Consider the following 14,529-nt stretch of genomic DNA (forward strand, 5'->3'; position numbering starts at 1 on the left):
GAGGAACCGATGGGAAAAGACTCCGTGGAGGAGGAACTGCTGGGAAGTGACCAGCTTTCGGCCCAGTCTATAGGAACAGGACTTCCTAAGTGGAGTCAGCCCAGAGGCAGAAGGAATCCATAAAGGACAAGTAATTTACCTGGCAGTGACCCCAGGCGGCACTGGGCAGGGAGAGAGGCAGAGAAGGGTATGCCCAATACAGGTGTGTTCATGGGCAGGTGACCTGTGGGAGCACCTGGGGCTCCATCCCGTGCTCCCTCTGGAGGACGGTGGCTTTGAGCACATTTCAGGGCCAGCTCACCTTAGGGCGATGAAGCCAGGCGTCTCTCCTGCCCCTCGCTGGGTAACACTTCTCCGAGGGTACTTCTGTCTCAGCAGGCTCATGCAAGCTCCTGTAGCTGAAGAAAGCCCTTGGCAGAGTTGCAGGTGACCACAGGCAAAAGCCAAAGCCAGGTGGGGCTGAAGGGTGCGCGTGGGGAGCCAACAGTGTCTGCCCCGATGGGGACAAGCCCCGTTCTCACCCAGAGGGCTTGGTAAGCAGGCTCTGGTGTTTAGCCAGAGGGGCTCGACCTGGGGGAGGACAGGTCTGGAGGGATGAAGCAGCCTCCAAATATCTACAAAGCCTCTTGGGACAGCAGGGTTGGCTGCACTGCCTGGCCGCCCAGGGGAGAGTCAGCACCAGGAGGCTGGAATCGCCTGAGCCCGAGGCAGAGCTCTCTCCGGGGCAGAACTGTGGCGACTAGAGCACGTGGCATTGTCCAGAGAGAGTGTGTGAGCAGGGCCACGTGGCAGGGAGGCTGGGTGAGGACCAGGGACCTGAGACTGTCGGGCTGGAGCCCCAGGCAGCAAGAACCCCTAGAAGAGAGCAGGGCCAGGGTCAGCCGTGCCTCCACCCAGAAGAGCACACATACACACGCATGCATACCCATATAATACATGTGCACACACACGTACACATAGGCACCTGTACACACACATCTGTGTGCATGTGGAGACACACATACATATACACATACAGACACACACATTTGCACATGTGCATACAGACACATGCTCACACACAAAAACAGGGACACACATATGTAATACCCATGGCCACGTGCACGGATACTCAGGCATACAAACACACACACAAGCATGCGTGTCCATGGGCACACATACATATACACACACACGCACACACATGACACAAATGTGCACACATTAACACACAGCCCTTGATAACTCCACATTCCCCTTGGCCCTGACTTCTGCCCTGGGGGTTGCAGGTGAGTGTGGCTTGGAGTCAGACATTTGTGGGACCACCACCTGTCAGCTGGGTGACTGTCTCAGAGCCCCCCTTCCTCATCTGTAGAACGGATCAGAGCATCAGCCCTGCAGGGCTGTTGAGAGCCTCCAGGGAGATGGCAGTGGGAACCGGCTTTGGAAATGGTCTAACGCTGACCAGGAGTCAAGGATTAGCGCTGTCACCTACGCCAGCCACGTCACTGTTCCCGCCTTACAGATACAAACACAGTTGTGCGGGAGACATCTGTGCAGAGCAATGACGGGGGGCCCCACAGCATGCATTCGCGGCTTCCCTTGTCCTCCAGCCCTTCTGTGGGCGGGCAGGGTCTCCCAGCAGCCCAGGCCCCTGGGCACAGGCCTGGGATGGGAGAGACCCAGCTGCTCTCCTTGGAGTCTTAGCTCTTGTGGGGCAGGAGTGGAGGGCTCCAGGGAGCAAATGTTTCCACATGGGCTGAGCCGGGGCCAGGACCCCCTAGAATGAGTATAGGAGAAGATGTTGAGCTGGTGAACTTCTGGCACCTGAGATTTTAGAAAAGGCGGGGTCCCCGAGCCATGCCCAGCCTGATGGACATTTTCCTAGTACCGGAAGCCTCTGTGTGGTTTGGCACAGAGCAGCAGCTCTGGCCTCAGCCCAGTATTGTGGGTGTTAAAAGTCGCAGCTCTAGGGGAGGGTGGCCGCATTGCCAGCTGTCCCCCATCCACCTGGCCCACATCCTCCCGTCATGAGCAATTCATCCCTGTGGTCTTCCCGGACCTGACACCCTCTCCACCAAGGGCCCCAGCTCCATGGCCTCCAGCAGCAGGCCCGGGGCAGAGCTTTGTCCTGTGACCCTGAGTGAGAGGACTGTGTCTTCTCTGTGTGCCTCGAGGGCTGGAGGGAGGGACTGCAGGGCATGGGAGGAGCCCAGGCTGGGATTCCCACCCTTCCTCCATTCCGTCTTGGCCAGCCCTTCCCTCTGGATCTCAGTCAGATGGCCTGGAAAATGGAAATTGGAGTTGCTTCATTTTGAGGCTGGTCCAGAGTTGGGAAGCTCAGGCAGCTCTCGAGCGGGGAGCTGGGGTTGGTAGCTTGGGCCTGGGGTGTGCAGAGATGGGGTAGCTCTGCGGCCCCCCTCCTTTTGACAGTTGTTTGCATTTCTAGGTAGGGGCTGGGAGACTCCTGTCTTAGCTCCCGCGTCTTGTCTGGAGCACCTTCTGGCCGCCCACCTGCCCACTCCATGCCTACGTGTGTTGAGAGGGCCTCTGGGAGGTTTTTTGTTTTTTGTTTTTTTGTTTTTTTAAGACAAGGTCTCGCGCTATCACCCGGCTGGGGTGCGGTGGCGTGATCTCAGCTCACTGCAACCTCCGCCTCCCGGGCCAGGTTCAAGTGATTCTCCCGCCTCAGCCTCCTGAGTAGTTGGGATTACAGGTGTGCCCCACCACATCTGGCTAATTTTTGTATTTTTAGTAGAGACGGGGTTTCCCTGTGTTGGCCAGGCTGGTCTCAAACTCCTGACCTCAAGTGATCTGCTCGCCTTGGCCTCGCAGTGTTGGAACTACAGGCATCAGCCACTGTGCCTGGCCCCACTGGGAGCTTTGATGGCCCAGATCAGAGGGCCTTGAGAGGCAGCGGCCTGGAGAGGGGAAGGGAACACCAGCTGGGCTAGTTGCCAAGACAGCCCAGTGGCACCAGAGGCCATGCCAAGGTGAGGCGAGTCTGCAGGAGCCAGGACACGGAGCTGGGTTTTCAGCTCAGATCAGAGGATAGGGGTCAGCCAGGGCAGAGGCTGGGATCCTAGCAGGGTGAAGGCAGAGCCAGGACAGGAGCCAGGCAGGCAGATCCCAGACAGGGAAGCAGAAATCAGATGGCTTGCATAAAACAGTAGCAACCCAGAGCCTGGACACTGGGGCTTCTGCTCCCTTAGACGAGAAGTCTGCTTTGATGTGTCGGGAAGGAGGCAAATGAGAAAAAGCTGGCCAATGGTAGCTTATTCCACAAGGACATTTATTGTTTATTCAACAAGAAGTCCAGGAGTAGAGGTGGTCTCAGGATTGGTTTGGTGTCCAAGGAAGCCAGGCTCTTCGCTGACTTCTTAGTGAGTTGGTTGATGCCTCATGATTACAAAGTGGCTGCTGCAGCTCCAGGCATCACATCCTCACCTTGTATGTAAAGGCAGGAAGTGGAGGGTGAGGTGAAGCACCCAAACAGACTCCTTATGTTTCATGAGCCTGTGCTGGGGCAATGTGATCACCTCCTGGTTGCAAGGGAGCTGGGACACTCAGTACCTGGCCAAACAGAAAGGGATGGCTCTGCCTGGCTCAGGCTGGTCCTGATTCCTTTCCTGGGCCACACGCACAGAGTCACAAGAGGGAGTTCTGGAGCAAGGGAAGAAGGGGCAGCAGGGGCCAGGCAACCCGCAGAGTGCACTCCATCTGCTCTCCCACTGGTGCAGACCTAGGAGCTGGTCCTAGGTCTGGCAGGCAGAAGGCCAGCAGGGTACCGGGGAAGATTCCTGCCTGCCCTCCCCTCTCCTGCCCTGGGCTTTACTCTCTGACCTCATGGACCACAAACAGTACACGAGAGTCACAGAAGCCTCGGAGTCCCAGCAGTCTCTGGTGCAGAGGGCAGTGTCCCGGCCAGTCTGCCAGGCCACAACGACATCATCAGGGCCACTGCCCCCGAAGGCCGTGGCCTGCTTTTCTTGGCCCCACGCCCACGGCTGCCCACCCGGGTGAGCTCATGCCTGGACAGAAATGGGATCAGTTTCTCCAGGTCAGACACAGCCAGGCCAGGAGGGCTGAGATGTTGGCCGGGGCAGATTCCAACCAGGGCCCCTCTGCCCAGGTCTGCAGGCTCTGTGGGCAGAGGTGTCCCGGTGGGAGGTGCCCCATGAAGGAGAGAGCTAGGCCTTTTGTACTGGCTGGCAGGTCACTTCGGGGGAAGCCAGAGCTTTGCCCAGAATGGGGAACACTAGGGGATGCCTGTAGGATCCCAAGGCGGGACCCCTCCCCAGATCGCTCCAGGCTCCACCCTGCTCCCTCCTCCTCCGCCCTAGCCTCCCCCCATCATCCCTGCCTCCTCTGATGGTCTTCTACTTCCACTTCCCAGCCCTTGGGACCACCCCCTGTTAAACATGGCCATCTGAGGTCCCCTCGGGATACTGCAACCCATCCCCCGCAACTTATCACCTTCACTCCCAAGCCTGCCCCTCTCCCGTGCCCTTGTTCGACTGGGGGCATTTCTACTATTCCCAGCAGCCAGGCCTGAACGGTGAGACACACTCCAACCTTCACTCCACCTCCTGCCCCCAGCCCCAGGAGCATCAGGGCCTGGCGCTCCTCCGAATCCCCTGCGCTGGCTGTCCCAGGCCCCTTCCATCACGTGACCTGACAGCCATAGTCTTCTTGCTCCTCTCCAGAGCCCCTAAACTTGGCTGTGGTCCATCAGCTTCTCCAGGGGTGCCAGCAGCTGGGGCAGGAATCGGAACGCTTCTTTCCTACCGGAGATTCAGGAGAACGGGGTCCACCCTTCACTGCTGTGTGATCTGAGCCAGCCGTCCCTGCTCTCTGTGCCTCCACGAAGCTCAGCCGGAGTTGAGGCAGAGCTGTTGGGAGGATAAACTGTGGTTTGGTGGATGAGGCACCACTTGGAGCCCTGGCCTCACCGCCCATTTGCTGGGTGATCTCGGGCAAGTCACTTGCAGTCTCTGAGCCTCCGTCTCCACCTCATTTGTGATGTCTCCGCAGTGACCCTCCCAGTTTCATGGACCCTTCTAAGGACCAGAAAGGGGAGGGGCTGAAAGAATTGGCCCTGGGGGGTCAAGGGGCCCTGGGCCAGGCATCCAGGCCATCGGAGGGCTGTGTCCCATAGAGGGGTGGAGGGGGAGCCTGTTCTGCAGCCCACAGCAGGGCCTGAGCCCAGGGGGCCCAGCCAGAACCCTGGGTGCAGGGTCAGAGACCTGAGCAGCCGCTAAGTGCACCCTGAGACGCACCTGCTGGGGAGGAGCCCAGAGCAGGCCACTTTGTCCCCAGGGATCCCAGGACTGTCCCCCAGGCCCAGGGGCACTGCAGAACTGGTGAGGGGGCTACTCAGGGAGACCATCTGCCTGTGCACCATGGACCCTCAGCTCAGCCCAGCAGGTCCCTCACGCCCCTCGGCTCCAGGACCCACCCAGGTTCTCAGCAGGGATCTCCGCCCACCCTGAGCCTATTTCTGGCACACAGCGCCCCCTGCCGGCCTCTTCGGGGGCAGCAGAGACTCACGGGGCCTCTGAGTCCTGGCTCTCAAGTCGTTTAAAGGAAAGAGAAAATCTCCCGGTCCCAGGATCTGGGTCTCAGCCACCTTTGATTCCTGCCTCCCTCAAGGAGGGACAGATGGGGCCGCACTGCAGGCTGGTCCCAAGCAATCGTGGCCACTTTTGTTTTTCTGGAAAGCCTTCTAAAGGTCATGTGCCACAAGGAGCCTATTTATATCCACCCTTCCACTCTCCTCCCTCCCTTTCTTCCCTTCCTTTTCTCTCTCTCTCTCTCTGTCTCTCTGTGTGTGTGTGTGCTTTTTTATTTTCTCTCTGTCTTTTTTTTGTAGACGTGGTCTCGATCTGTCGCCCAGGCTGGAGCGCTGTGGCACAATCATAACTCACTGCAGCCTTGAACTCCTGGGCTCAGCCTCCTGAGTAACTGGGACTGCAGGCATGTGCCACCACGCCCAGCTAATTTTCTCTATTTTTTGTAGAGATGGGGGGTCTCACTGTGTTGCCCAGGCTGGTCTCAAACTCCTGGCCTCAAGTGATTCTCCAGCCTCAGCCTCTCAAAGTGCTGGGATTACAGGCATGAACCAACACTCCCAGCCAGCACAGGGACTTTGACAGTGTCTGAAGGGCACTGCTTGAACCTGAGGGTCCAGAAAGACTTTCCTGATGTGAGAAGGAGGAGAGGGCTGGGATGGAGGGAACCTGGGCCACGAGTGAGGTTCTCCCACTAAGGAGTGTGACGGGGCACACTCAGCGTGGACAGCTGCAAGTCTCATGGGGTGCACATGCATGTCCCTGCGTGTCACACCTGTCCCTGTGTGTCAGGCCCAACTGGGACCTGACTCTCTATCTCCTTTGGCCCAGGTCCTCCTGCTAGAAGCAGCAGAACGGCCCTCCAGCCCGGACAACGACCTGCCGGCCCCCGAGAGCACTCCGCCGACCTGGAATGAGGACTTCCTCCCTGATGCCATCCCTCTTGCTCACCCTGTGCCACGACAGAGAAGGCCCACGGGCCCAGCCGGTGAGTGCGGGCTGCAGAGAGGACAGGCTGGGGCAGCCGAAGGGACCTCGGGCACGGCCTCCCAGGGCCTCCCTAGAGAGGCCACACACTAGACACTCTAGTTCCGACACGCCATGTGGCATTTTGAAAAATTAAGCTAACAGTTGAAAACTGGGGGATTTCACCTAAAAGCCAGGATTTCTAGTTTCTCTTAAGAAGTAGACGATCTGGCCAGGTGCAGTGGCTCATGCCTGTAATCCCAACACTTTGGGAGGCCGAGAAGGGTGGATCATTTGAGGTCAGGAGTTCGAGACCAGCCTGGCCAACATGATAAAACCCTGTCTCTACTAAAAATACAAAAATTAGCCAGGCGTGGAGACGGGTGCTTGTAATCCCAGCTACTCAGGAGGCTGAGGCATGAGAATCTCTTGAACCTGGAAGGCGGAGGTTGCAGTGAGCCAAGATCACGCCACTGCACTCCAGCCTGGGGGACAAGAGCAAAACTCCGTCTAAAAAAAAAAAAAAAAGAAAAAGTAGACCACCTGGCCGGGCGTAGTGGCTCACTCATGCTTGCAATCCTAGCACTTTGGAAGGTCAAGGCAGGTGGATCACTTGAGGTCAGGAGTTCGAGACCAACCTGGGCAACATGGTAAAACCCCCGTTTCTACTGAAAATACAAAAATTAGCCCAGCATGATTAATCCCAGCTACTCCTGAGGCTGAGGCATGAGAATTGCTTGAGCTGGGGATGCGGAGGTTGTAGTGAGCCAAGATCATGCCACTGCACTCCAGCCTGGAAGACAGGGGTGAAACCCTGTCTCAAAAAATCAGATGATCTTGGCCAGGTGCAGTGGCTCACACCTATAATCCCAGCACTTTGGAAGGCTGAGATGGGAGGATTGCATGAATCCAGGAGCTCAAGACCAGCCTGGGCAACATAGTGAGACCCTGTCTCTACAAAAAATTATAAAAATAAAAATGAGAGAACGGGCCATCAGGGCTGGCAGTGCCTCATGGAAACAACCAGCTACTGGGTTGCTGCTGTAGGTCCAGTCCAGGCTGCGCAGTTTGCCGCAGTCTCCACCATTCCCTATTGTCTTACAGCTCAGCTACTGTCTTCAGTATCTGCCCTGCTCCTTGGCTTCTGCACTTATGGCCCCCAGCCCAGCCTTGCTGGGTTCAATTTTGCAGCATTCTGCCTGGCCAGGGAGCAGGAACTTACTGCTTCCCACCTCTTTCTGGGGTTTGCTTTCTGAACTCTCTGGCTGGAATTGGAGGACATCTGCCACCCTGCCTTCCTGCCACACTTTTACAATTTTATTATATTATATTATTTTATTTTGAGACAATGTGTTGCTCTGTCACTGAGGCTGGAGCACAGTAGTATGAGCATAGTTCACTGCAGCCTCCATCTCCGAGGCTCAGGTGATCCTCCTGCCTGAGCCTCCCAAGTAGTTGGGACTGCGAGTGCACACCACCACACTTGGCTTTTTTTTTTTTTTTTTAATTTTTAGTAGAGACAAGCTCTCACTGTGTTGCCAGGCTGGTCTCAAACTCCTGGCCTTAAGCAATCCTCCTGCCTCGGCTTCCTAAAGCGCTGGGATTTACAGGCGTAAGCCCCCCATGCCGAACCCTGATCACATTTTAAAGTTAAGGGGAAGAATTTTCCCTCTGCAGTTTCTACCTACTGGTCTGGGCTCTGCCGCCTGGGGCTGTAATTACCTCTGCTTTAATCACAATTGTAATAATCATAGTTGCAATCGATGAAGCCCTGCTTGGTGCCAGACACCGAGTTGGAGCTTTATCCTGGAGGACATTTAGCAAACAACACCTATCTATAAGGCTGAATCCAGGATTTGAAGGCTGGGGTCTACCATGAGTGGTCAGGATCTGCATTGTGCCAGTTATTAAATATTTTCATATCAGATATGAAAATATTTCAAATGCAGATATACTTTTTTTTTTTGAGATGGAGTCTCACTCTGTCACCCAGGCTGGAGTGCAGTGTTGCGATCTCGGCTCACTGTAGCCTCTGCCTCCCGGGCTCAAGTGATTCTCCTGCCTCAGCCTCCCTAATAACTGGGATTATAGGCACGCACCACCAAGCCCGGCTAATTTTTGCATTTTTAGTAGAGACGGGGTTTTGCCGTGTTGGCCAGGCTGGTCTCGAATTCCTGACCTCAAATGATCTGCCCTCCTTGGCCTCCCAAAGTGCTGGGATTACAGGTGTGAGCCAGCACATGCAGCCTAATTTTTGTATTATTAGTAGAGACCGGGTTTCACCATGTCGGCCAGGCTGGCCTCGAACTCCTGACCTCAAGTGATCCACCCGCCTCGGCCTCCAAAGTGCTGGAATTACAGGTGTGAGCTAGCGCGCCCAGCCTACAGATATCACTCTTAATCTTCACACAAAGGTTGGAAGCCTTGAGGTTACAGGGGAGACACTTGAGGCTCAGAGAAGTTAAGTGACGCCCCTGGGGTGTCACCCAGCTGGCTTGTCACCCAGCAAGCCAGCAAGCCAGGGGCATTTTGCCTCCATGTTTCTCTGACCTTAGAGCCCTTTGGAGGGGGCGCTCTCCCTCTGCCTTCTGTTCTGAGTGTCTGTTCTGATGCTGGGTTGGGGAGCAGGGGCAGAGCAGAGAGGAGAGATGCATGACACAGGTGGCCTCCAGTGGCCAGTCCCAGGGCCGGGGAAGGAGAGTAGGGTATCCTGCATTCTTCAAAAGGGACTGAAGGCTGCGGGAGGAGGGCCGAGCTCAGGTTTGCTACGGGAAGGGGGACCTCTCTCACTCTGGCCCCCTGGCCTACCCCTCGAGCCGCTGTCCCTAAGGTCTCACCCCCAGAGCATTAACTCATGCCCATATTCTTCAAATCTTTCTTGGTGGATGGAGGAGGAGGGGGCTTCCCATCCCACCGGGGACCCAGGCCCACGAAAGCGCATGCCTGGCAACACCTTTCCAACCGGGGAAAAATGCAGTTTCAAGAATGGCCACCAGGTGGGGCACACACCCTACACATGGTGACACCCGCAGCCAACCTGGATTCCAGAGAGCAGGTGGGGCTCTTCCGAGGCCAGCAGCCCCCAGCCAGGCCCTCCCCACCATAACACTGTCCCATGCAGCCAGAGTGCAAAGGGCCCTAAGACTCAGCGCAGGTCCCTTCATCAGATCAGCAAACTTTTTTTTTTTTTTTTTTCTGAGGGTCTCGCTCTGTAAGCCAAGCTGGAGTGCAGTGGTGTGATTATAGCTCACTGCAGCCCAGACCTCCTGGGCTCAAGCCATCCTCCCACCTCAACCTCCCCAGTAGCTGGGGCCACGGGCACGCACCACTATGCCCGGTTAACTTTTGTATCTTTTGTAGAGATGAGGTCTCACTATGTGGCCCAGGCTGGTCTCAAACTCCTGGGCTCAAGTAATCTTCCTGCCTCAGCCTCCCAAGGTGCTCAGCAAACATATTTCAGCATCCTCTCTGGGCCAGAGGGAGAAAAGGCTGTCCGCTGGCCACACAGCAAGCCTTACCTCTCCATCTCCTTGTCCACCCTTGGGGCTTAGAGATCCGTAGCTGGGAAGATCCGTCCTTCAGGACATCCCGGGGCCTCCTCGGAGGCCACATATTGGGGAGCACTTTGCCACAAGCCCAGTTCTTGACCCTAAGCAGGGAGACAGTAGGGTGTGAGAGAGGGACCTGGAGCTAAGCAACTTCACTGCGGTCTGGCTGTGTGACCTTGGGCAAGGGACCAACCTTCCTGAGCCTCAGTTTCCCCACATTGAAAATGGGAACGAAAGCAGTTCTTAGAATCACAGATGTTCCTAAGTGCAAAACTGGTTTGTAAGTTGTAATAACCAGCTCCAAGGTGATGTGAGTGCCTTTGCCTGTTTAGGGAGTCCCAGGTAGGTGGGGCTCCTGGGGGAACGTAGGCCAACAGTGCAGGGGGCCAGGCCTGGAGCCGCTGGAGGCTGAGGGTCCACTGTGTTCTGATGCCCTGTCTCCTTCTCTCCCCAGGGCCCCCGGGGCAGACAGGACCACCAGGGCCTGCAGGCCCCCCCGGGTCTAAAGGAGACCGAGGCCAGACAGGAGAGAAGGGTCCAGCGGGGCCCCCTGGTAAGAAAACCCCCCACATACGTGATGTTGTCAACCTGCGGAAGGGGCTGGGCTTTCTTCTCTACTGGAGCAGGCGAGGTGTCCCATGCACCCACAGCCCTGATCTTGCCGGGTACAAGAAAAACAGGTCTATTTTTTAAAAATTTTTTGAGAGGGAGTCTCGCTCTGTCGTCCAGGCTGGAGTGCAGTGATGCCATCTCGGCTCATTGCCACCTCCGCCTCCCGGGTTCAAGCAATTCTCCTGCCTCAGCTTCCTGAGTAGCTGGGATTACAGGCATGTGCCACCACACCCGGCTAATTTTGTATTTTCAGTAGAGATAGGATTTCACCATGTTGGTCAGGCTGGTCTCCAACTCCTGACCTCAGGTGATCCGCCCGCCTTGGCCTCCCAAAGTGCTGGGATTACAGGCGTGAGCCACCGCCACACCTGGCTTTTTTGTTTGTTTGTTTTGAGACAGAGTCTTGTGCTGTGTTGCCCAGACTGGAGCACAGTGGTGCAATCTCAGCTCACTGACACCTCCACCTCCCGGGTTCAAGCAACTCTCCTGCCTCAGCCTACTGAGTAACTAGGATTACAGGTGCCTGCCACCATGCCTGGCTAATTTTTGTATTTTTAGTAGAGACAGGGTTTCACCATGTTGGCCAGGCTGGTCTTGAACTCCTGACCTCAGGTGACCTGCCTGCCTCGGCCTCCCAAAGTGCTGGGATTACAGGGGTGAGCCACAACACCTGGCCAAAACAGGGTCTTCAGGGGGCTTCGGATACAGGCATGAGCGTCGAGGTTGTCAGGGGCCAGGAGCAGTTCCAAGCCATTTAAACACCTCCAGAGACCACCCTCTCGACTCCTCCCGGGTCCTGCGGGGGAACGACCCCTGGTTCAGCAGGTACAGGGCAAGCCCAGGATGGTGGCTTATACTTGGTGTCCCTGCCACAAGGCTGAAGTCCCTGGGAGGGACCAATGGGCCTCTGACCAGAGCCTTTGCTGATTTCACCATCCCTGCCCCCCTCACCCTCACCAGCCGCCACTAAGTGTCCCCTCTGGACTGGGCTGGGAAGGGAAGGCCATTTCATTTACACCCCAGGACACCCCCAAGGAAGACTGTGGATCGGAGGTCACCACTGACTGGCTGTGGGCCCCTGACCAACCCTGTTTCTTTCAAGGCCTCAGTTTCCCCATTTGTAATGTTGCAGCCACCAGCCAGGCTCCGGCTGCCACAGTGACTGTTGTTTTCCTCATTGCAGGGCTCCTGGGGCCTCCAGGGCCCCGTGGGCTTCCTGGAGAGATGGGGCGCCCCGGCCCCCCGGGACCACCCGGCCCAGCAGGCAACCCAGGCCCCTCACCAAACAGCCCCCAGGGTGCCCTCTACTCCCTGCAGCCGCCTACAGAAAAAGACAGTGAGTGACGCCCCTGGGGGGGCCAGAGGAGGGCTGAGCCACACTCTGTTCTGGGAGGGATCAGCCTTCCTTAAAGGATCCCGGGAAGTGGACCCCACCACATTGCCCATCCTGCGCACCCAACTGGCTCACTCCTGCAGGCCTCCTCCAGGAAGCCCTCCATGCAGTGTCCAGGGCCTGCCAGTGACGATGACAGGGAACAGCTTGGGAGCAAGTCTTGGCCCCGGGGCTGAGCATCCTCAAGTGGACCCAGGGCTAGCCCCCAGTCCTGCTCTTAGCCCCAAAGTGGCCTGTCTCTGCCTCAGTGCTCAGCTCCCTGCCTTTGGGGTCCTGAGCCCCAAAGGTCACTCTGCTGGCTGACTTGGCCCAGATTCCCTACTTGGCTACCCCACCCCACCGAGGTTATCCCTTATTGTACTTCTTCCTCACCCGTCCTCACTGCAGGTCATTCAGCAGGTGTTTAGTGAGCACCTACTATGTGCAAGGCACACGGTTTTAGCCACTGGGGACACGGCAATGTGCAAAACAAACTCTGGCCCTCCGGGGCACAGGCCAGTCCAAGAGAGCCTCTGAACACACAGAAATGTCCACTTCTACCTTGGGAGGTGGGGACAGGGAGGTGCAGAGAGTGGACGGGACCAGGACTCTGGGCCCAAGGGACCGTGAGGTAGTAGGAGGCCAGGCAGAGGAGTCCGCGAGCCCTGAGAGGAGCATCATTTCTGGTTAAGTGTCCCGGCAACTGGGGAAGATTTTTATTTTAATCTTTTTTGACATAGGGTCTGTTGCCCAGGCTGGAATGCAGTGGTGCCATCATAGCTCACTACAGCCTCTCACACCTGGGCTCAAGGGATCCTCCCACCTCAGCCTCCTGAGTAGCTAGAACCACAGGCATGCATCACCACATCTAACTATTTTTTTTTTTTTTTTGAGTGGACATGGGATCTCACAATGTTGCCCAGGCTGATCTGGAGATGTGGTCTCACTATGTTGGCCAGGCTGGTCTTGAACTCCTGGCCTCAAGTGATCCTCCCTCCTCGGCCTCCCAAAGTGCTGGGATTACAGGTGTGAGCCACTGTGCCCAGCCTGGGGAAGGGTTTTATGAGGAAGGTGATGTCATTGTCCTGGGCCCTGGGTCTGGTTCGGGATGGGCCAGGGTGAATCAGGTGGGGGGCTCATCCTGGAGGGCCATGGGAGATGGGTTGTTAGACAGACCCCACCCCTGCTCCAGGCAGTGTGGTTGCCATGATAGAATCAGACTCCCCAGGCACAGCTCAGAGGGGTGGGCATGGAGGGCTTCCTGGAGGAGTGAGCCAGTTGGGTGCAGCAGGATGGGCCTGTGGGGTGGAGCCTGGAAGAAGGTGCCAGCCTGGGACATTGGAGAAGTGAGCAGGGCAGTCGCAGAGTCTAAAGATTCTGGAATGTTCTGGAAGGTATTTGTGTTTTATGTGAAGCTGACCGACCTGGCTTTCCCTGCTCTTTGTCTGGGCCTGTCCGTGCTCCTCTGAGAAGTGGGGGCAACAGTATCTGCAGCGGGGCCCAGGGTGATGGGAGGAGCCCCCCGGGCTTCGTGTGGCCTGGCTCAGGGCTCAGTGCCCAGGATCAGCCTCCCAGCACTGCCAGGTCTGCCCTGCCAGACCCCTGGCCGCTCCGCTCTTCCCACAGATGGAGACTCAAGGCTGGCCTCTGCCATCGTGGACACAGTGCTGGCAGGCGTCCCAGGACCCCGGGGTCCCCCTGGTCCACCAGGTAAGTGAATGGTGGTCTGGCCTGCATTGAGGACTCCATCCTGCCAGGGCTGGCCTGAGCCATGGGGCCTTGAGGGGAGCTGGAGGCCGGCTGGCAGTCTATGGCTTCCAGACAGTGCTGGGGACTGGGTCTGTCCCACCAGCTGTGTGGCAGGAAATGAAGCCCCTTGTTTCCCAGTGGCAGTGCCCCTGGGGGACTGGATGCATGAAACCCACGTGATTCTGCTGGAATAAGATGCCTGCATGAGGCTGCCCTTGCATGGGCCGGAGTGGGACACACACCAGTGGGGAATGGGGTCAGGACAGAGGTGGCAGGAAGTCCCTACCTTTGAGGCAGAAACCAAGGGGCTCAAAGGGGCTGGGACCTGGCTGTCAGTCCTGGCCTGACCTTCCATCATCCACATTCCTCACTGGGGGGGAATGCAGGGCTGACTGCCTTGCCCCTTTCTGCCTGGGAAGGGAGTCATTCATTCATTCATTCATTCATTCATTCATTCGTTGATTCGTTGATTCATTCGTTCGTTCATTCATTCATTCATTTGTCCATTCATTCCTTTGTTTATCATTCATTCATTCATTCACTTGTTTATTCATTCATTCATTCATTCCTCTATGCGTCTCACAAACATTCATTGAGCATCTGCCACTACACGTGCCGGACAGTGATCTAGGTTCCCGGAACTCCTGAATAATCAAAACAAACATCATCATGAAACTCTCATTCTGGTGGAGGACAGGAATATCATCATAAATTGTGACTTCGACAGGATCTG

At 56.7% G+C, this 14,529-nt stretch overlaps 1 protein-coding gene across 3 annotated transcripts in view; it reads left to right on the forward strand.

Moving 5' to 3' along the window:
- The window catches only part of COL26A1 (collagen type XXVI alpha 1 chain), a 202,135-nt gene that overhangs the window by 175,381 nt on the left and 12,225 nt on the right, over positions 1 to 14,529 (forward strand). For all 3 annotated transcript variants that reach the window (XM_063667254.1, XM_054496651.2, XM_054496650.2), the window contains 4 exons: positions 6,381 to 6,537; positions 10,518 to 10,616; positions 11,859 to 12,011; positions 13,674 to 13,757. In XM_063667254.1, coding sequence (XP_063523324.1) covers positions 6,381 to 6,537; positions 10,518 to 10,616; positions 11,859 to 12,011; positions 13,674 to 13,757 — 493 coding nt within the window. The remainder of the gene's footprint in view (positions 1 to 6,380; positions 6,538 to 10,517; positions 10,617 to 11,858; positions 12,012 to 13,673; positions 13,758 to 14,529) is intronic.

This window comes from Pongo pygmaeus, chromosome 6 (assembly GCF_028885625.2).
Source record: "Pongo pygmaeus isolate AG05252 chromosome 6, NHGRI_mPonPyg2-v2.0_pri, whole genome shotgun sequence".
Lineage (NCBI taxonomy): Eukaryota > Metazoa > Chordata > Mammalia > Primates > Hominidae > Pongo > Pongo pygmaeus.